General features: G+C 33.8%; 1 protein-coding gene across 5 annotated transcripts in view; it reads left to right on the forward strand.

The window, feature by feature from the left end:
- Positions 1-22548, forward strand: part of DCC (DCC netrin 1 receptor) — a 1201233-nt gene that overhangs the window by 576005 nt on the left and 602680 nt on the right. For all 5 annotated transcript variants that reach the window (XM_024235927.3, XM_054537946.2, XM_063716903.1 and 2 more), the window contains exons 4-5: positions 16932-17082; positions 18456-18592. In XM_024235927.3, the coding sequence (XP_024091695.3) occupies positions 16932-17082; positions 18456-18592 (288 nt within the window). The remainder of the gene's footprint in view (positions 1-16931; positions 17083-18455; positions 18593-22548) is intronic.

Here is a 22548-nt window from a genome sequence, read left to right on the forward strand (position 1 = left end):
TATATAATATATCCTATATACATGATATATATTATATATCCTATACATGATATATATCATATATACATGATATGTCATATATACACATATATGTATATGTACTGTATATACATATACATATGTATATACATATGTATATATATACATATATACTGTATATACATATGTATATATATACATATATACTGTATATACATATGTATATATATACATATATACTGTATATACATATGTATATGTATATATACATATACTGTACATATACAGTATATATGTATATATGTACATGTATATATGTATATGTACATGTATATATGTATATGTACATGTATATATACATATATACATATGTACATGTATATATACGTGTATATACATATGTACATGTATATATACGTGTATATACATATGTACATGTATATATACGTGTATATACATATGTACATGTATATATACGTGTATATACGTATGTACATGTATATATACGTGTATATACGTATGTACATGTATATATACGTGTATATACGTATGTACATGTATATATACGTGTATATACGTATGTACATGTATATATACGTGTATATACATATGTACATGTATATATACGTGTATATACATATGTACACGTATATATACGTGTATATACATATGTACACGTATATATACGTGTATATACATATGTACACGTATATATACGTGTATATACATATGTACATGTATATATACGTGTATATACATATGTACATGTATATATACGTGTATATACATATGTACATGTATATATGATGGTATGATATATATACATGACATATATCATGTATATGTGGTATATATATCATTCATATATATATATATTTTTTTTTTTAAGACTAGGGTCTTACTCTGTTGCCCAGGCTGAATGCAGTGGTGCGATCACAGCTCCCTGCTGCCTCAACTTCCCAGGCTCAGGTGTTCCTCCCACCTCAGCCCAAGTAGCTGGGACCACAGACTTGTGGCACCACACCCGGCTAATTTTTTATATTTTTTTTGTAAAGAAGAGGTTTCATCTTGTTGCCCAGGCTGGTCTCAAACTCCTGGGCTCTAGCAATCTGCCTGCCTAGGCCTCCGCCTCCCAAATTGCTGGGATTACAGGTGTGAACCGCTGTGCCCAGACTGAACAATCATTTACTTGTCTATTCACATGCTTATTTCTGAGAAGGACTGTGCTAAGTACTAGGAATATGGCAGTGACTAAGACTGTCCCAGAGCCTGGCCCATTAGAGTTCTGGGTGGATGCACACATGTAAGTAATTACAATAGGGTGTGATTGATATGATAGTTAAAAAAAGTCATTTCTCTCCAACTCTTATTTTACTTTCTCTTCTCTGGCAAGTCTCTAAGACACTGGCCTCATTTTGCAATTCTAAATAGTCAGAGTTGAATTGGATGTTCCCTAAGATCTCTTCTCTTCCAATAACTTCTACTGTAGTATACCCATGTAATGCCTACTTTCTCTTTTAGCCGAACTTGTAAGACTGACTTAGGCACTCTTGTGAGAATCCCAAAAAAGGCACATACTTGAGAAATTGGAACTGACTATGTCTCAAAGTAAGGATGTTGGCTTCGGTCTCTGTGCTCTTAACTGTGTATAGTTATCACAAGTACTCAGCTATGCAGAGAGTAGCATTCCTATAATTCTAAAAGCAAATTGGCAATTCAATTGAAAGTTTCCAGGTGCTTTAATGAGGACATCTCTAAAACCTCTCTTTTGTAGATTCTCTACTCCATTAGTCACAGGGATACTGACTTAAATGTATCAATAGCCATTGGCAACACTTACATTTAATCCACTAGGCAATGACAGAAGCAAAGCTAGCATTTATTCCCAAAACATACATGCATCTATTTATGTATCCATTACATACACAAAGTTTTAAATATTTATATTCACATATTATTAATAATGCATCTGTTGAGTATATGAGATGGGAAGCCAAGGTAAGCTGCATAGAAAATTGGCAAGAATATGTTTATCTTAATATGACAGGAAAATCTGTTTTCCAGTGGTATTAAGGAATCAAGTTGAACTAATGAAATATTAAATTTGAAATGCAAAGTTTTAAAAGACACAGAGACATTATAATCAAATCCCCATTCACCTTTGTTTTTTCACCTTGCAACAGCCATTTGCATTGTAAACCATGGAGATTTATTTTAAGCCAAATTTTGTTTTGTTAATTTGCCTAAAATAGAGAACATGTTGTACTTTTGAGATATGTGAGCATTTCTTAGCTGAATTGAAACTGATATTTTTGTAAAGGCATCACATCAAATGAGGATTTTTATTTAAATTATATGAATTCAAATATAAACTTTAGAAAAAATTGAGTTAAGATAGTACATGCACGTGTGTACACATGCATGCGCACACACACACAGGTTGTTGTCATACTTGGCTAAGCCTGTCTCGTATGCTAGCTGCCAAATAAAGAACCTGCTAAAGGAGAATGAGTTTAACACATCCTCAAGTTTGCAAGTTGGTTTAGAGGTCAAATTCACAGATGCGCAATAAGTACAAGATTGAGTGAGAGCATGAACGAATGAATGAATGAATGGCAAATCTCTGCTTCTCTTAGTTGCTGCTTAGCATTCTCTCATTTCAAAAATCATCCTAATCCTTCATGAATCAATTTCCACTCTTTGTAAGTACCAATGTGAGGCAGTAATAAATTACATATAGAATACATATGTGTGTATACATGTTAATACACGCACATATACAAACATCATATTATTGGCATGACTTACGACTATTCAACATGGTACCAGGATGGTTAGAACTCTTGAAAAGTATATCTTTTTCTGGAGTCACTAAATTACCATGTTGACTGATGAAGTAATTTATATCTTGCTTTAGTTTGAGACATAGATGTTAATGAGAAATTTTGCAACTTTCCCCAACATTCATTTTTTACCATAGTTCATAAGAAGTGTTTGAACTCATGTGTGTTTATAGTTATGTAATTCTAAATAATACTTAATGTAATATACTTATTCAAGTCTATGTGAAACTTATTTCAGGTTGCCTCTTTTATATATCAGGTGTCTTCTATCACCAAGTAACTGAGGTCTATCAAATTCAGAGTTTAACAAACAGTGGTTTTAAAGTGCTGTCTTTCAGCAACCAGTTTCATTTTATTCATTAAATAAATACTTTATTCAATTAACTTTTGAATGACTCTTACATACCTGGCATCTTGATGGTTGCTAGGAATGAAATGTTGGAATACCATGCCCTACAAAAGCTTATAGTCCAATGGGAGAAATAGACAAAGCAAGTAGGCTGTGCTGTGAAAGAAGAAAACACAGAGCACCATTACCCTAAGAGCAATACCAACAAGTACTAGCTAGGCTAGAGAAGTATACACCATGGAAAAAGAGCAGCATGCAAAAAGCATAAAGAAAATAAAGATCAAAAGTTTTTCAGGCGGACTGTATATATTCTGTTTGACTGGCTCATAGGCAGGAAGCGATAAAGGGGAAGAAGCTGGAAGGAAGGGAGTTAAATGGTAAGGAGGATGAGGTGGAATGCTACAGCGCTCATCCTGGAGAGAATTGACCAAAAGCAGCTACTAAGGCAACATCAGAGAAGATCCAGAAATGGTGTTTGGTTTGGTCCTGGAAACATACCACATGCGGCTTATGGGTGAAGGGATGGAATCCAGACTCTGACAAAAGCTGGTTAGTAGCATTTTTCATTGAGACTGGAAGTGGGAGAGTAGTGTTATTGTGTTTAAAACAAATTATAGATTTTTTAGAAGATATTTTCCCATAAAGTTTTATCTCTTCCAGATTAAGATAATTATTTGTTTCATTAAAGGTAGGAAAATTAGTACCTAGTTTCATTTGTTGATTAATGTTTTAAGACAAATTGAATTTTTGCTTTGGAAATTATACATGTGTAACAGAATCAGTAATACATTGTTCTAAAGCATTTTTAAAAATATCAATAACAAAACACTAAGTCAGAGTTGAGATGTTTTACAACGTCTGACTGTGTGTGATGGCGAACATGTGATGAATGGAAGCAGCCATTGTGGTTGTCAAGTTCACTTTATTCATGTCGCATCATGTCTGAGTGCCAAGCAAGAGATTGAATTGCAGAATTATAAATCTGCTTTGGGCACTAGATTGACTACAATTACTGGCCTATACAATGGAAGTCTTATTTTAGTTTGCCTAATGGCCTAATTGAATTGATCAGTTGGTAATTCAATCTATTGTTTGTTTAACTACAATTAGATGACTCTGAGTCCTGTATAGACCTTAACTAAATATTTATCTAATTAGAGACATTGGCTTTTAAAGAAATAAATTGGGCCAAAATATACATGATTTTTGTCTATATTTTTATCGAAATAAATATTAGCATAAACCATCCTAAAATCCATCTTATTTGAAAGGAAAATCCTGTCTTCAGTTTTAAAACAAATAGTTTTAGATTTTTCTTCATCACTAAGAATTTATTACTCAATGGCACATTAAACTTTTTCAGTTTTGCTAAATATTACTTACATTTCAAAACTAATCTATTTTCTATGGTTTCTATAAAAATAGAATGTAGTTACATTATAGAAAATAGATTCCATTTCTATGGAATAATGATCTGTATAACAAAGAGGACACTTTCTTCACTTTTAAAATTTATTAAGCCAGGTAGTTAATTCGTGTAGGCCTATGACTAACATAAGGCAGAGAAGGGCAAATTCAGGTACACAAATCTAGTTCCAAATGAACATAGACAAGGAACTAGTTGAGAAATTTGGAAGGTTTGTATAGATTATTACTTTTATAGGTCATAAGGGAAGAACTGTCTGTACAATGATTCCAGTAGATGATAAATCCAGAGTGAGAAATTGAGCTCACTGTATGGAGATTCTGGAACCTCATGCTTAGGAATTTAGACTTGATTCAATTAACTTTGTTGATGATTGGGCATTGCTGACGGTTTTTGAGCGATGAATACACTGATGTAAACATACACCCAAAAAACAAAAGGAAGTGAACAGCACATTAGGTTAATGCATTACCTGATATTTTTGTCTCATATTTAATGTTTTTTTGCTGCATTGTAGGAGTTTCTCATAGTGTGTTTTCTTTTTAAAAATCTAGTTTGAATAAAACTTTTTCTTATACCAGGGTATAAACAGGGTGCACTTAGCCTTTCATAGATTTAAGATGGATAAAATGATTTCTTGTGCTCCTCTCATATATACTGGAAAAAAATGAAGTATATGATCATATTGTATTTAAGCCAGGTGAAGTCCATGTTTTCTAGATATATCAGATTTAATTCAGATGGCATGAAAAGGTCTGCGTATTGACTCTCACGGTCTGTTTCCGTGGATTCTGCTCACATTAACTTGACATTGACCAGTTAATAAATATTAAAAATTCCTAACTTGAACTGTTATAATAAGTGGTTAATATCATGGGGTCTGACACAGAATGATTAAGTACAAATCTTGGTTTCACCACCTGGTAATTGTACAACTTAGGACATGTTACTTAATCTGAATCTTTATCTTATAAAATGTAGCAAGTAATACCACATATTTCATAGGGTGGTTGTGAGGCTTGAGTTTGACAAGACAAGTACAATGCCTGTAACTTCAAAGTCCTCAGCAGCTATTATAATTATCTTAGCATTTTAGTGTTTCCAGTTTTAAATAATTCGATTTTCATGTCAAGATTATTTCTCTTGTAATAAATTACCTGATTTTGGATTCTGGGTCTCATAAGTATTAATTTATCTACTGGTAGTTCATTACACATGCTTTAAGCTATTTATCTGTAGTCCTAGCACATTTCTGCATTTTATTTTCACATCTGAGAGAAGTCAGAGTTTCCTGCATCTTCTTCCTCTCTAGTAACTTATTGCTACATGATTTTACCTTTCTTTACCTCTCCAGTAACATTATTTTCCTTTGCTGTATGATATGGAATAAGAGGAACTGGTTTAGAAATAGGAGTCAGGAGATAAATAAGCTTGATAGTGTTTGATCTTCATTACCCATGGACAATTCTAATCCTATCAAACCCTTAGTTTCCTTATCCGTTAACAGAAAAGGGTGGACGACATCAGCGTTTTCAAATCTTTTCACTATAAAGGATCTCATTTATTATTTCACTCAATATTCATCCTCAACTCTGCCTTTATAATCCTAGAGTTCAACAATTCAGGTTAGCAAGACAAAATCTAATCCTTAAAAGCCACAAGGCCGTGCTATAACACAATAATTAATGGTCAAAAATCAATTTTATAAAATATGAGATTGTTCTATTTTTAGATTAATAAAAAATAGTTTTAAGTTAGTTTATGCTGTCACACAAATGACACCAAAAGAACGTAGGATACCTTTTATTGTGTACAACGAAGTTCCACGTCATTCTGTGTCCCTCTCCACAGCAGATGATAACCTTAGCCTGCCCTCCTTGGTAACCAGGGCTAGGCAGAGCACAGGAGTAAACTGACGATCCTATTGTAGTGGAATTAGTTATAGTAGGTCAGGTCATTTAACCAATGTGCGATAACCAAGGTAACCAGTCTTTCACATGGAGCTGATGACATTCCATTCAGATGTAATGAAGCCTAATATGTTGATAAGCCTAACCTGACTTACTGTGGATACGTAGACCATTTCTGTTTGATTCTGAATTAAAACATAATTATTTATTTCCCAGTGCTATTTGGGTGGACATCAACAAGGCTCAGGATTCCAAGTTGAACATTTAAAAACTTGGGGACTGATTACATTTTTCTGGTCATGTCTATCATTCTAAAATTAGTGATCTCCCCCTCAGCAAATCTACCAGTTTTTTTTTCTATTTTTATTATTCACCTTGAGTGATGTTAGATATGGATTATATTATATTCTCTTAGCTACTATTCCCTGAAAAGTTACTATTTCCCGTAAGTTCAAAAGCAAAAAGCAAAGGACAATTTGAGATTGTCCTCCATGTAAAGGAATGAATACGTCTTGGAAAGGAGAGAACCTGTTTTTTCCCAAGAGTCTAATGAGGCCAAAATATGGTCATTTCTGCATTTACTTATGAATGTGACATTTAGCAGCCTTAGGTGGGTCATCTTAAGGGTCAGGCAATCATCCATGACTCTCACATGAACAAGCAAGCCTCCCTGAGGGTGTGTAGAATCCAGACTTACAACCCATGAAGCAAAAGTCACAAAAAAGTAGTGAAAAGACCGGTAGAGCTTGCTTCCTTCTCTGGCCTCATTTGCCATCAATTTATTCCTGGGACATAAAAAAAGACAGATTTAGTCATAAATTATGGGCACGCCCTTATTGATTCAACACTGGCAAAATGGGAAATAATCCAAATGCTTTGGTTCATTATCAGACAACAAGAGCGAAAATCACAAACCCATTGCTTTTCTGGAAAGTTTTTAATGCTGCTTTATGCATATATCTATACATTATGAAGATTTTTGGATTCTCCAAACTAACTTTGACACATCATAATGGCAACATTTGTTTTCTGGGATTCTACTGTCAGCTGCAAAATTTAAAAAAAAAAATCTAAAAATAAAAAAAAATCACTTCCTTCAGACTTGCTACAAAATGAATATGATAGACTCAAAATTTGCTGTGAGACACAAGGGGTAGAAACCATACGCCAGTGTTAAGAATAGATGATTTCCTTTCTTCCGCCAGACTCTAACTAGAAATAGCAATATGTATGTGTACATAGAGAAAGAAAGAGGAAATATGAACAGATGTAGGAATATTTACAGAGAGGGAATGTCATTTTTAGTACTGAATTGGTGTAAATGAGGAAGGAAAATAATAGAATCCTAGAGTGGTGAATAATAGCTCCGGAGAAATGGCTCCTTTCTCCCTCCATGTTCAAAGCTCCTTGGCTTACAGCCAGATGGAGTTTTTCATTTTTTTATTAAATAAATTCTAATTTCCGTGATCAGTTTGGATTAGGCTGGTTTTTCAATAAAGAACATTCTAAATGCAGAGTTAGAAGGAGTTTCATGGAATTTTTCGCTCAGAGCACATAGTAGAGTACCTACTGGTGTTTGAAGGCTCACGGTACCTGCTGAATTTTCTAAAACAGAACTAGATGGGGGATGGCTAAGCAGCCAGCAGGTGAACAGTAGGTTAGCTTGAAATTGAGGATGCAGACAGAGCAAACTAGCTCTCTGAAGTTAAATTAATTTGTAGCTCTTATGCCTGGGAAGAAATCAAAGAGAATACCCCACAGTAGCCTGCAGTGCCCTTTCATTTCCATTTGGAAATGTGTTTGATATTCCACGGAGGCAGGAATTTAATAAAGAAAACCAAGGAGTACACAATGAGGAAAAAAGGCTTTTGCATTCAGAAAGCATAAAAATTAAAAGCAACTACTGGTTATTTTGAGGAAGACAGTTACTAAGTTGTGAAAACTGGTATTTTTTTCTTGCCAACACAGATGTCAACAGTCCATAATTTAATTTCTCTATGTCTCAGTTATTCTTTAGATTCAGTGCCCTAAATTTCATGTTGAGGTTTCTAAATAACCATTTTAGGGAAATGGCCCTGTTAAAGGAAAGCCGTAGTCATCACTGCATGAGCATAAATTCTAGTTTACTCAGGATACATTTGATCACACCCAGTGTCCTAAAATAATTGTAAGGAGTGTTTAGGGTCCCAGGTTGGATAATTTATATGACCAACCTAGTCATCTACCATGAGGGAAGATAAAATAGTGTGGCCCCAAAGACATTTGGGAAAATCTGTGAATATGGACAGTGAAATATGCCCCTCAGTAGGTCACACAGACTCAATTAATTTGACCATTGTAATGTTTTAACCTTTTTGAAAAAAATTCTTTAAAAAGGAATTATTCTCTTCCTTTAATACATCTTCTCTTCTTTAGGGCATGGGGCCTGATGATAGTTGACTTTTTGTTTCTGAATATATTAAGTGTAAATAAATGTGTCAGGTTATATGATCCATGATGCTATTTGACTTTTAACAAACTATTGCTGAAATATAGTAATTGAACATATTTAATTTTGCACTATCTTCTCAAAGGCAAAATAAGAGGGGCAGGAGAGGCAGAAAAGAGGAAGGAAGGAAAAGGGGACTGAAAGGGGGAAAAAGAAGAAATATGTTTATCAATTTCTATTTGAAAGATACAAAACTATTTCTACGTTGAAGGAAAATGGGCTTCTTGAGTATTTCAGAAACATGATTAATTTTATGAGACTGTGTCTGCATTTGTTCTCAAAGTATGGTAGATACCTAGAACTTTGGAATTTCTTGAGATGCTTTCAGGGGATCTGCAAGGTCAAAAATTTATTTTAATAATAATACTAATATATCTTTTGAGTTTTTTTACCATGTTGGCTTAAGAATGTCCATGATAAAGCAGTGAAAATTATTCATTTTATTGTCTCGATCCTTAAAGTACACATCTTTTTAGTATTCCAAATGTGTCAACATAGGAAAATACATACACAAAAATAAAAGTATAATGGGTTACTTTTGGATACTTGGATACTTGTTACACATTTCTCAAAAATGAATAAAGTGAGCCAGCTACTTAAAGGAGAATAATATTTACTGCCAAGGATGAAATTCAAGTTTTTAAGTTAGAAATTTGCAAAACATGTATCTGCCACTGAGAGCTTGACAGCTTCCCAACATTCAAACACCTTTCTGATGGGATTGGCAGTGAGAGTAGCAAATGAGATTTTTTGCTAATCTATAAATGCTTCAACATTTGGAAGATGCGTCTAATACAATGTACCAATCCAAATAACCAGTGATTGATGTGACAAAATCATGTATGGGTAAAAGATCTATTCAAAATACCAGCTAGATCAGTAGATTTTTACATAACATAGCAAAAAACGTTTATAAATATGGCGCCAGATTTCACATTACAACTAATTTTCAAAACCCTGCTTATTGAGTTTTGCTGAAGTGTTCAAGGATATCTCTACAATTATGTGAAAAGGCTATCAAAGTACATCTCCCTTTTCCAACTACATATTTGTTTGAGGTCAGATTGTTTCTATATAATTCGACCAAAACAACATAACAGAACAATGTCAATGCAGAAAGTATTTTTAAATTAAACCAATAATTTTTAAGATTTATAAAAATGGAAAGAACTACCACTATACTCAATAATATTTTTGTTTTGGCAGATATAGGTGTTTTTTAAAAAATGTTATTTTTGATGGGGTAAAAATAAATATTTAATAGACTGGACGTAGTGGCTCATGCCTGTAATCCCAGCAACTTGGGAGGCTGAGACAGGCAGATTGCTTGAGCTCAAGAGTTTGAGACCAGCCTGGGCAGTCTTGTGAAACCCTGTCTCAAAAAAAAAAAAAAAAAAAAGAAACCCAAGAAAACAAAAATAAAAAATATTGGCTGGGCGTGGTGACATGTGCCTGTAGTCCCAGCTATTCGGGAGGCTGAGGTGGAAGATGGCTTGAGCCATCTTGCAGCGAGCCGAGATCATGCCACTGCACTCCGGCCTGGGCAACAGAGCGAGACAGACCCTGTTTCAAGAAGAATAAATATTTAATAAATAAATAAATATTTAAAAAATCTGTTTTGATTTTTAGTATGGAATGTATTTGTTGCTATATCCTGTATAACCAAAAGCTAAAGAGCTTCAAGGGGATATTCAATAATTTTCAAAAGTACAAAAGTTCCTGAGACCCAGCAGTTTGGGATTCACTGTCTGCATCATTGTTCTTTGTTGTAATGATTGTAGACTGATCATCCTCAACTCAGATAACAGGTTAAGCTAAAGTAGGCCAATATTTCTATTTAGAAAAAAGTGAAGAGGAAAGAGAAAGGAAAGAATAGCAAAAGCAACATATTGCCATAGGGTGGTTCCACATTTTAAGGCACTCTGTGTAGTCTGAGATCAGTATTACTGTAATGACTGTTTTTATTTCCATACCACCCTCCTGCTGTCTGGGAGGATTATCTGTACTGCCACCAGGATAACAAACAGACCAGTTCAAAGAATCAGGTTAACATTTTCTCCCCAATAGGAAAATGCTAAACTAGGCTTGAGTTCAAGTAAAGCATTACTGCTTTTAATTAATTTAGAAAAATAGTTGCATAATTTTGTACAACTACGTTCATGAGTATCACATTAAAGAGGTAAGCTTTTGTAGATTTTAATACCAAAATCCTTTTTCTCTGTTGGCTTGACTGTAAAGCTATTGTCAAATATGTTTTCTAGGACCCACGCTTATATTTTTCTCTCAGTTTTATTTTAAAATATGTCATAGATACATATATGAAATATATGTATGCCTTAGAGAATAAAAAGGAAAATGACTATGTATGTGTCAACCAATTTATGAAATAGAACATTAAAAATTTGCATTCTGATACTCTCTCCTGTAATTGAACTATGTTCATTAATTCACTGGAAGTCTTTATATTCTATTAGCTGAATAACTGCATTTGGATATGAATAGTGGTTCCCATATAACGAGAACACAAATGATTTTTAATCAGTAATTACTAATTTCATCATGGTTCCATTAAAATAGATTTAGTCAACAAGACTCACAACCTAGAATTTTAAGTTCACATCTCCCAGAGCTTTTTAATCTATTCTTATGGAGCTTAGAGGAAAAACTTTCATTTGCTCTTAAATATGTGCCTTGAATGTTAGTCATTAACTTTTATAATTGTTTTCTCCTGGTACAATTTCTATACACTTTGCAATACTAGAGTTTAAGATAACTCCGTACTCTAAGAATACTACATGTTATTTAAAAACCTTTAGAAAATACACAAGAATCCAAAGATGGAAAAACCACCCATAATTCCATCACATAATATTAACCTTGAAAATTGCATCTTTATCCTCCTCATTTAAAAATATAAATATACTTTCTTAATCCTCCTCTCTAAAACTCATATTGTAAATAAAGGAGAAAAATAAGGTAGATATCAAGTTTAATAATATTTCTGTAGAGCATTTCAGCAGTGCAAAAACAGAAACTAAAAATCAAACTGAAATAACACAAAGTTACTTGGTATTTTAAGTTTCTGAGATCTTGTTTTCATTTTTATGTATATATTTCAGTTATTTTTTGCAGCATAATAAACTACAAAATTTAGTGACTCAAAACGTAATGATTTATGATTTCTTATGATTCTATAGTTTATATGAACAGTTTCTCTGCTGGTTTCACTTGGCTTCACTTATGTGCGTTTGGCTGAGAGAGAGGTTTCAAGATGGCCTCACTCGCATGCCTGACAGCTAGTGCTGGCTGTTGACTGAGGGCCTCAGTTATTCTCCATGTGACTTTCTATCTTCCATTTGGCTAGACTAACGTGGTTGTGTCGGAGAGAGCAATGGCAAAAGCGGTAAGGCCTTTTGAGACCGTGGCTGCAGAGCTCATGCAGCGTGACTTTCACCATAATCTACCAGTCAAAGCAAGACACAAGGCCAGGCCTGACTTACAACAAGAGTAAAAGGCCTCCCTTTTGGATTAGAGAATATTAAAACATTTTTTGATCATTAATCTAGCACAAAGTTGTAAAATGTATGAACTGCTTACTATTAATGAAAAATTCTATTCCTTTTGGGGGAATTTTCTTACTATTTGAACTTATTAAATGATATAAAGAAATACCTTGGGGAAATAAGATCCTGTTTTTCTGGCAAAAGCTGACATTTTCATATAATGAATGTCACAAATTCCAATGCCTATGAAGCCACGATGGTAACAAACATCACTGAAATGAGCCAAGTCAAGATTGGAGTAATCTGGACCGTATAAGCTCTATCTGAAAATGGAAAAGTAGATGGTTCTTTTTTTTGGCTGAATAAGCCCAGTGATGCCTGGACCACTGATATTTTAAAACAAAGATGAAATATTGGTAAGTAATTGTGTTAGTTTAAACAAAATGAATCTAAAAGTTACATGGAAAGACGAGACCCAGAATAGTGAGCACAATACTGAATAAGAAGAACAAAGTCAAAGGGTGGACACTACCTGACTTCAAGACTTACTATAAAGTTACAACAGTCAAGATAGTGTGGTATTTGCAAAATAATAGATCAATGGAACAGAGGAGAGCTCCCCAAAATAGACCCAGACAAATACAGTCAACTGATCTTTGAGCAAAATCAAGCCAGTGGAGAAAAAAATAGCCTTTTGAACAAGTGGTGCTGAACAATAGAATGTCCATATGCCAAAAAAAAAAAAAAATCCAGACATACCTTTCACAAAGATTAACTCAAAATGGACTGTAAACCTAAATTCAAACACTAAATTATAAAACTTCTAGAGGATAATGTAGGAAAAAATATAGGCAAGCAAATTTGGCAATGCATTTCTAGATATAACATCTAAATAATCATGAAAGGAGAAGTTGATAAGTTGGACTTTATTAAAATTCAAAACTTATCTTCTACAAAAGACATTGTTATAAGAAGTAAAAAACAACCCACAGATTAAAAAAAAATTTGCAAAACACACTTGTGATCAAGGGCTTCAATCCGAAACACACAACAAATTATTAAAACGAAAGAAATAAATTTAAAAATAGATAAAAGATCTGAACAGACACCTCACCAAGGAATATATAAAAATGGAGAGTAAACATAAGAATATGTTTAACATCATATGTCATTAGGGAATTGCAAGTTAAAACATCTATTATATACCATTACACATGTATTAGAAAGGCTAAAATTTAAAAAAATGGCAATAGCAAATGCTGACAAGGATGTAGAACTTTATTTGCTGGTGGCAATGAAAAATTGTATAGCCACTTCAGAGGACAGTTCGGCAGTTTCTCACAAAGCTAAACAGTTTTACCGTACAATCTAGCAATTGCACTCCAAGATATTTAATTGAGTTGAAAATTTATGTCCTGATAAAAATGTACGCTTGAATGTTTATAGCAGATTTGTTTATAATAATCCCCAAAAACTGGAAGCCACCAAGGTATTCTTCAATAGATGAATGGATAAACTGGTACATCTAGACAATGGAATATTACCCAGCAATAAATATAAGTAACCTATCAAGCCACGAAAATGCATGAAGGGATCTTAAGTGTATATTGCTATGTGAAAAAAGCCAGTCTGAAAAGGCTATGTACTTTATGATTCTAGTGATATGACATCCTGGAAAAGGTACAACTATAGAAATAGTAAAATGATCAATCATTGCCTGGAGTTTTGTAGGGATGGCAGGAGTGTGATGAATAGGTGAAGCTCAGGGATTTTTAGGATGCTGAGATTATTCCAAATGATATGGCAATACATATATATGACATGCATTTGTCAAGCCCATAGAATTATGAAAAGTAAAGGGTAAACCATAATGTCAGCTATGGACTTCAGTTAATGATAATGTATCAATATTGGTTCATGAATTAAAACAAATATACCACATTAGTGTAAGATGTTTATAATAGGAGAAACTGCATTGCAAGGGATGGGTACCTGATATATGAGAATTCTCTGAACTATCTATCTGTTCAACTGTTTGGTAAATAAAAAATTTTTAATAAAATATTAAAAAACCATTTTGTGTTGCATGATTTTGTTTTCTGATAAAGTAAAATAGTTTGAGTGGAAAACCTCAGCTGGGTTTGGTGGCTCATGCCTGTAATCCCAGCACTTTGGGAGGCTTAGGCGGGCAGATCACCTGAGATGAGGAGTTCAAGACCAGCTTGGCCAGCATGGTGAAACTCCATCTCTACTAAAAATACCAAAGTGAGCCAGATGTGGTGGTGCATGACTGTAATCCCAGCTATTTGAGAGGCTGAGGCAGGAGAATCACTTGAACCCAGGAGGTGGAGTTTGCAGTGAGCTGAGATGGCGCCACTGCACTCCAGCCTGGGTGACAGAGAGGCTCCATCTCAAATAATAATAATAATAATAATAATAACAATAATAATAATAACAATAATAAATAAAAGGAAAAAGTGCCTCTTCCGTGGGTAAATTAGTAGCATTGTTGATAGGTCCTAGGTAATTGTTTTTTCTTTTTTAGCTAGAAGATTAAATTAAGTAGATCTTGATGTTTTTCACAGGGGATATTGTGGAACAGTATTGTATAGTATAAGTTGTAGAAACATTTCTACTGAGGAGCAGGTGGTGAAAGTAAAATATTCAAATGCATAGGCCTCTAATATCAAGACAACTATTTGTAAATACGTATTTTGGGAACTTTCCTGTTCAGGAAATTTATTGTTAAGCAGTATTGTCTTTCAAACCGTATTTGTGAGATTTGAAAATTCACTTTGAAGAAATGAAATGAAGCATACCATCAGCAATTTTCAAAAGTTCTGAGACATTTTTCTACAATATTGATATAATAAAGATGAACACATTTGGAAAATGCTCTCAATATTTTCATTGTGAAGACTGTTTATTTTTGTTGCTGGAACAACCAGAAGCAAATGTGGGAAGACTGAGAAAGTGTGAAATTTTATTTCTCCATGCAAAGAATACTTTAGATAACAATTACTGTCCCAACTACTAGCTTGAGAACTGGTGTCCTTTTTATTACCCTGTGATCTACCTGTGTGGAGTTGGGTCAGGCTGATGAAGACTAAGCATAATGTCAAATATGTCCTAGGTCCCCTCCCACTTTATATTCTCTCTGACCACCAGCAGCTCATGCTATGACCCAATTGGGTCTGTCCTCCCTCAGCGATTCTCCTCACCCCAATCCTAGTTTAAAAGGTTTCATTGCCTCATTTTCTTTGCATCCAGATTTTGCTTTGAGTCTGCAAAATGACAGATTATCAGCTAATCCCACTGAATGAATTAGGTTGAAGATGGCTTCAATTAAGTCTTCCTCAGGAGATGTGGATTTTAATGGGTACTTGAAAACCCAGCATCTTGTCTCAAACTTTGAGTGACATAATTTTAGTCAACAGGTCTGGTCAGAGGATATTGCCATGGGTAGAACACCCTCCTCCAAGGACTGGTTTTGGTGTGTCCCCAGGCATTATCAGTAGAGCTTATATAGGAGGGGAAATAGAAGCTCTTAACTGTCAGCAAGCCTACTTGAGCATTGCATTCAGGGCTTAGAACTTTGTGAATTTTTTGCTTATTCCACCTGATATAATCTTAGCAACTTTGGATGAAATGCATTTAAGGATTGAATCAAAAGACTTCCTAAGTTGCATAAACACAGTTTCAGTTATCTGCTAGTAAAAGTGAATAATGTTCCATATATAGAACTAGTAAACACATCAGATGGAGTAGAAGGATGCAGAGCCCTTCATTGACCCAGGGTTTCAGCTCTAGGGGCAAACTCTCTCTTTAAATGTTGTTAAAATTAAAAATAAACAAAAAGCCAGACACAACTTAGGTTGTACAAATCTGACTTCCATTTCTAAGAAAGCAGTTATTTTCTCAGCACAGGTGTATTCTAATCCTCAGTATCTGTATGCTATTTAACACAATTTGAATATGTCAAATTCTAATATATTTGTTTCTCTTATTTTCCAAGCCACAGAAGCAATAAACAATGTAGAAGAAAGTAGAATAGATGTTGGTGGTAGCCAAACTGAACATATCAATAAGTTTTGGACAATAACATTTAGAAGAAAAGCTATTGACATTTTTCTGTTCTCCAATGCGATAAGTAAACAATTCCTGCTTACTTATGGGTAGCCTCAGACACATAAATAGCCTCAAGCTGATGCCCTATACCATGATGTCATCAACAGCTAAGAATATTTCAATATCATAATCCTATACACTTGGGATGAAAAAAACTATTTTAGGAGTTCACAAATTTCATTGGCATCTTTCCACTTTTCTTTCTTTCCATCATTTTTGTCTTGTTAGGAAAAAAAATCAAAATATATCATTTATCTTTGCAATGTTTTTCATACATCATATGATACTGTGTTTTCCCCTCATAGATCCAGGACTGCATAGACAGCTGTATTTTCTGCAAAGACCATCCAATGTAGTAGCCATTGAAGGAAAAGATGCTGTCCTGGAATGTTGTGTTTCTGGCTATCCTCCGCCAAGTTTTACCTGGTTACGAGGCGAGGAAGTCATCCAACTCAGGTATTTCACATTTAAGACTTTTTTGTAAAGTGTACTTTTGTATGGTATATGCTGCTATTTATATTTCTCTAATTTGATATAAGTACCTACAGTACTAGGGTTTTTCATAATTGAATATTTTTCCACATTTCTTGGCATGATACAGTTATATGAAAGATATTTAGCCACTGGGATGAGAAGATGAGGAAAAGATCAAAATCCATGAGATCAATTCTGAAAGGAAACTGAGGAAGTCAGGGTTGCCTTTGAGATGGTCCTGACCAAAGAGTCTTTAGCAGAGAAATTTTGGTAGATTCCACTATAAGAAAGTGGTATATAGAGAGATTTGATCCTTAATATTCTGTGTCACACAAAAAAGATAACTATGTGAAGTGATGGATATGATCATCAGTTCAATTGTGATAATCATTTCACAATGTATACATATACCAAAACATTACAGTCTACACTGTTGTTATATGCATTTTTGTCAATTGCACTTCAATAAAGCTAAGGGGAAAAATGAAACTAAATTTTTCTGAGTTCAAGTATGTAGCATGTCATTATAGAGTTTGAGCAATTTTTTTTAGCTTCAACTATATCACTCATATTCCCAGCTATAACAAATATCTAAGGGAAGACAGAAGAACTTGGCTGGCTTTGAATTGCTGGAACATTAATATTAAGGTACAGTTAGAAAGTAAACTCTCAATAGAATGGAATACTTAGTCTTTCTGATGAAATGGATCTTACTTAATTTCATTGATTTTTGAGGACTGGTATTCTCCTTTTTAACATATTTATTTTTAAAGAGAACGTAAGTCCATCAATCATAAATTAATCTTTAAATTTCATTTACCTTAAATATTTAGATAACAACAAGGCATGGCATATGATATTACAATATTTTTGAGAACATTAGAACACACAAGAAATCCAGTTACCATTTCAGCACATCAAGGTGTGTTCTGTGGGTATAGCCAAGCACTCTTAGTGCAGTATCAAATATGGTTTTGTACAAAGGTCCCTAAATTGGATTTCAGGACACAGGACATTGATTTTCACTTCGGAGTACCACTTCTCTAGACCTCGAGGTTCTCAAATCCAAAATGAGAGATTTGGACTAGATTATCTATCTTTTTTTTAGCACTAAAGTTGCTTCCAAGTTTAATCTGCTTCATTTCTTTGATCGCTACACACAATTTTCCAATGGGAGTAGTTTACCTTGAGTGTATTTTTGGATCAATAAGTGAGACTTTAATCAAGCCCTTATGATGTACAGTTTTTTTCCAATGTCTTAATTTGAGCTTTGGTGGAGGTCATTTATAGCTCTGAGTATCTTGCTTAATATATACATATGTTAATTTACCCTGCACCTACCCTATGTCTTGCAGGTCTAAAAAGTATTCTTTATTGGGTGGAAGCAACTTGCTTATTTCCAATGTGACAGATGATGACAGTGGAATGTATACCTGTGTTGTCACATATAAAAATGAGAATATTAGTGCCTCTGCAGAGCTCACAGTCTTGGGTAAGTTAGTGGCTGGAGATGAGTTTATATTGTACCTTTCAAAGTATATCACCGTGACATTTTAATGCTCATCACTGAATTGATTCCTATGTTTATTAGTGTGAAATTGCAAAGTTCCAATACTCCACACATGTCCTTGCTTTGCTCTGAATAATTGCCTAGGGGTTATATGCAATTTTTGAATACTTATTAATTAAAATCCAGATATATTATGCTTTAGTCTAATTATTCCAGTGATACAGCTGAAAAGTACCAAAAATTATTAATGGCAGATGTGTTGAATAATAAATATGATATTCCAAAATATCTGGGAAAATAAATGAAGGAAAATTGTACAAAATATTTATTCTTGAGGGGAAAAAGGCAGATGTTATTTGAGATGACAGGGTTTCTGACATTAAATTCAGTATGTTGGTAAGATTGTTTTATTAACATGGGAATACTGTGAGTGTTGAAAGTGAACCATTAAAATAAAGTATATGTAAGGAAAAGTTGCATAGCAAGAATATAATTTAAAGAGATTTAAGGAGCATTGAGGGGTTCATTATATTCCAAAAGGCAGGGTTACCCATGTGTCATTGCAAACGAATAATTCTTACACATGGCAGATATTCAAACAAACACATATTTTTATCACTTACTCCAGATTTATTTTAACCAGTTTTATTTGAATTATGTAGTTTGGAGAAAGTGCCTTAACATTTGGATTTCAGTTGCTTTTTTCCTGTAACGACAACCAAACATTGAGTCTTAGGAATTTTTCCTCTGGAATAAATCTTTTTGCCTTTTAAAGAATCTGAGAAAAATCATAGTCTATTTAAAAGTTATTAAGTAAAAATGAAAATATATCATATGCTGATTATATCTGCTAAGTTATACCATATTATTCCATCCATTTTGCTTTTTGTCTTCAAAGGTTATTCAGAAAACACTTTCATCTGTGGACATGGTAATAATGTATATCATGGGTTACATAATGACGTTGCTTGTTCTTTGATCAAATCATAAACATTAAACCAGGAATGGGCAAAAGACTTAAACTCTGGATTTAGAGGTAGTATTATACTAACTAAAATATTAGCTGCCTTTAAAATGGCACAATTTAATTCAATCATATTTTATATTTTGGTGAAACAAAGAATAGAGAACTTTCACATTTGTAGTGTCAAAATACAGTAACACAAAATGGTTATGATGGAAATTGTATTGTGCTGTATATTACTGATTATAAGAAAGATTTGGTTATGGAATACACTAGAATTTACACTGGTCATAGGTAAACCATTACTTGCATGAGGTCAAATTTTATTTCAAATTAATGCACATTATTTTGACATGTAATTGTTCATTGATATCTGAGATAAACATATACAAATACTGATTTCTGAGGATAAACTAAATTAGCCTATATATAGTATGTGTATATATATACACACACATATATACATATGTGTGTGTATATATATACACATATATGGAAATATATGGATATATACACATATATATGGACATATATGGATATATACACATATATATGGATATATATATTTTGTAATTTACACAATTCACAAAAAATGCCAGTATGAGTATGCCAATACATATATGTACACACATATATATACACATGTATATGTGTATATACACATATGTATACACATGTACACGTGTATATACACATATGTATACACATGTACACGTGTATACACACATGTATACACATGTACACGTGTATACACACATGTATACACATGTATATGTGTATATACACATATGTATACACATGTACACGTGTATATACACACATATGTATACACATGTACACGTGTATATTTACACATATGTATACACATGTACACGTGTATATATACACATATGTATACACATGTATACACATATGCACACATATACATATACATGTATGTGTGTATATATATGTGTTGGCATACTCATACTGGCATTTTTTCTTTGTGACTTGTGTAAATTACAAAATAGATGCTGTTTGATACATATAAAACTATCCAAAGATGCACAAGAAAATATTTAATAATTTTTTCCACTACAGGCAGTGCATTTCTACACCTCTGAAGTGAATACTTTCGGTATCTTGGCATGTTTTATTCCATAAACTTTTCATGTTTCATTGATGCACATATGCCCCCATAAAGTTTGGTAGGAGCATGACACTTGGATGCTTCTTTGATTTTTCCTTAGGCCAGATGGTTAGTCTCTATTACAATACCTCTAGTGAACCTTGACTAGTGTTATTATGTAAAAAATATTGAAAATAAACATCCAAAAAATGCTCAACATTACTAATCATTAGAGAAATGCAAATGAAAACCACAATGAGAACCACCATCTCACACCAGTCAGAATGTCTATTACTAAAAGATCAAAAAATAACAGTTATTGGCAGGGTTGTGGAGAAAAGAGAAAGAGAATGTTTATACACTGCTTGTGGGAATGTGACTTAGTTCAGCCATTGTGGAAAGCAGTGTGGTGATTCCTCAAATAACTTAAAGTAGAATTACCATTTGACCCAACAATCCTGTTATTAGGTATATACCCAACGGAATGTAAATCATTCTATCATAAAGATACATACACACATATGTTCATTGCAGCACTATTCACAATAGCAAAGGTATGGAATCAACCTAAATCCCAATGAATGGTAGACTGAATAAAGAAAATATGGTAAATATACACCATGGAATACTATGCAGCCATATAAAATAACAAGATCATGGACTTTGCTGCAACATGGATGGAGCCATTATCTTAAGTAAACTAATACAGGAGCAGAAGATCAAATATGGCATGTTCTTATTTGTAAGTGGAAGCTAAACATTGAGTACACGTGGACACAGAGATGTAAAGTGTGTCCTTATGTACTTGATGTTTAGTTTCCAACATGGGACACTGGGGCCTACTGAGAGTGGAGGGTGGGAGAAGGAAGAGAATCAAAAAACTATCGAGCACTATGCTTATTACCTGGATGACAAAATAATCTGTACACCAAGCCCCAGTGAGATGCAACTTGTCTATGTAACAAACCTGTACTTATACCCCTCAATCTAAAATAAAAGTTAAAAAAATTGACAACATAAATTAATGTACTATAATACAGTTAATATGCATTAGTAATTTAATCTATGTGTACATACACATATGTAAAACATGTACGTATGCACACATGCACGCATATTTATATGTGTATATATGTACATATATGTGGATAGATATACACATAGATATGTTAGAAACAGCATTTACTGAGTTCAAACCATGTGAGACATTTTATTTGTTATAGTATCCTCTGTGGGAAGTATGTAGGTTGAGCCCATTAAATAACAACACTCTTGCCTTCTGTACTTCTCTACCAAGTGAGAAACAAGAACAGCAGTAAGGCATAGGGTAAGTCAAACATCACCTTAATTTGTTGAAGAAGCTGCCATTGAGCATGTGGTTTGCATCTGCATGGGAGGCACATGCCCATCTGTACATGGGCAGTGTCTATATTGGCAGGATGTCACTCAGGTGTCAGCTTGTCCCACTGCCTGGTGGCTGGTGGCAATGGAGAGCACTTGCTCTCTTTGGTCAGGTTTGTTCCCAAGAGAGAATTGTAGGTGAAAGGAGTCTCTTCAAACTTCCAGGCTGATTAAGTTATCTGTCATGTATCCTGATCCAGGCTCCCCTCGACCCAAGAAAAAGTGGGTATTGGGGTGTGGTGAGGTCAGAAGTCATTCCCTCGAGGAGCTGCCTCTCTAGGGAAGAAAACATCAGTATTGAGGCAGAAGTATTCAACATCCACACCCCAACCTTATGTGTTACTTTCAATTCCATTTTGCAAACGAGGGCATTTTAGCAGAGAAAGATAAGTGGCTATCCCAAGGGAGGATCCAGATCCAAATCAAGGCATTCGACCAAAGAGTCTCAGGCATATGCTTTACTAT

The sequence above is a fragment of the Pongo abelii genome, chromosome 17 (assembly GCF_028885655.2).
Source record: "Pongo abelii isolate AG06213 chromosome 17, NHGRI_mPonAbe1-v2.0_pri, whole genome shotgun sequence".
NCBI lineage: Eukaryota > Metazoa > Chordata > Mammalia > Primates > Hominidae > Pongo > Pongo abelii.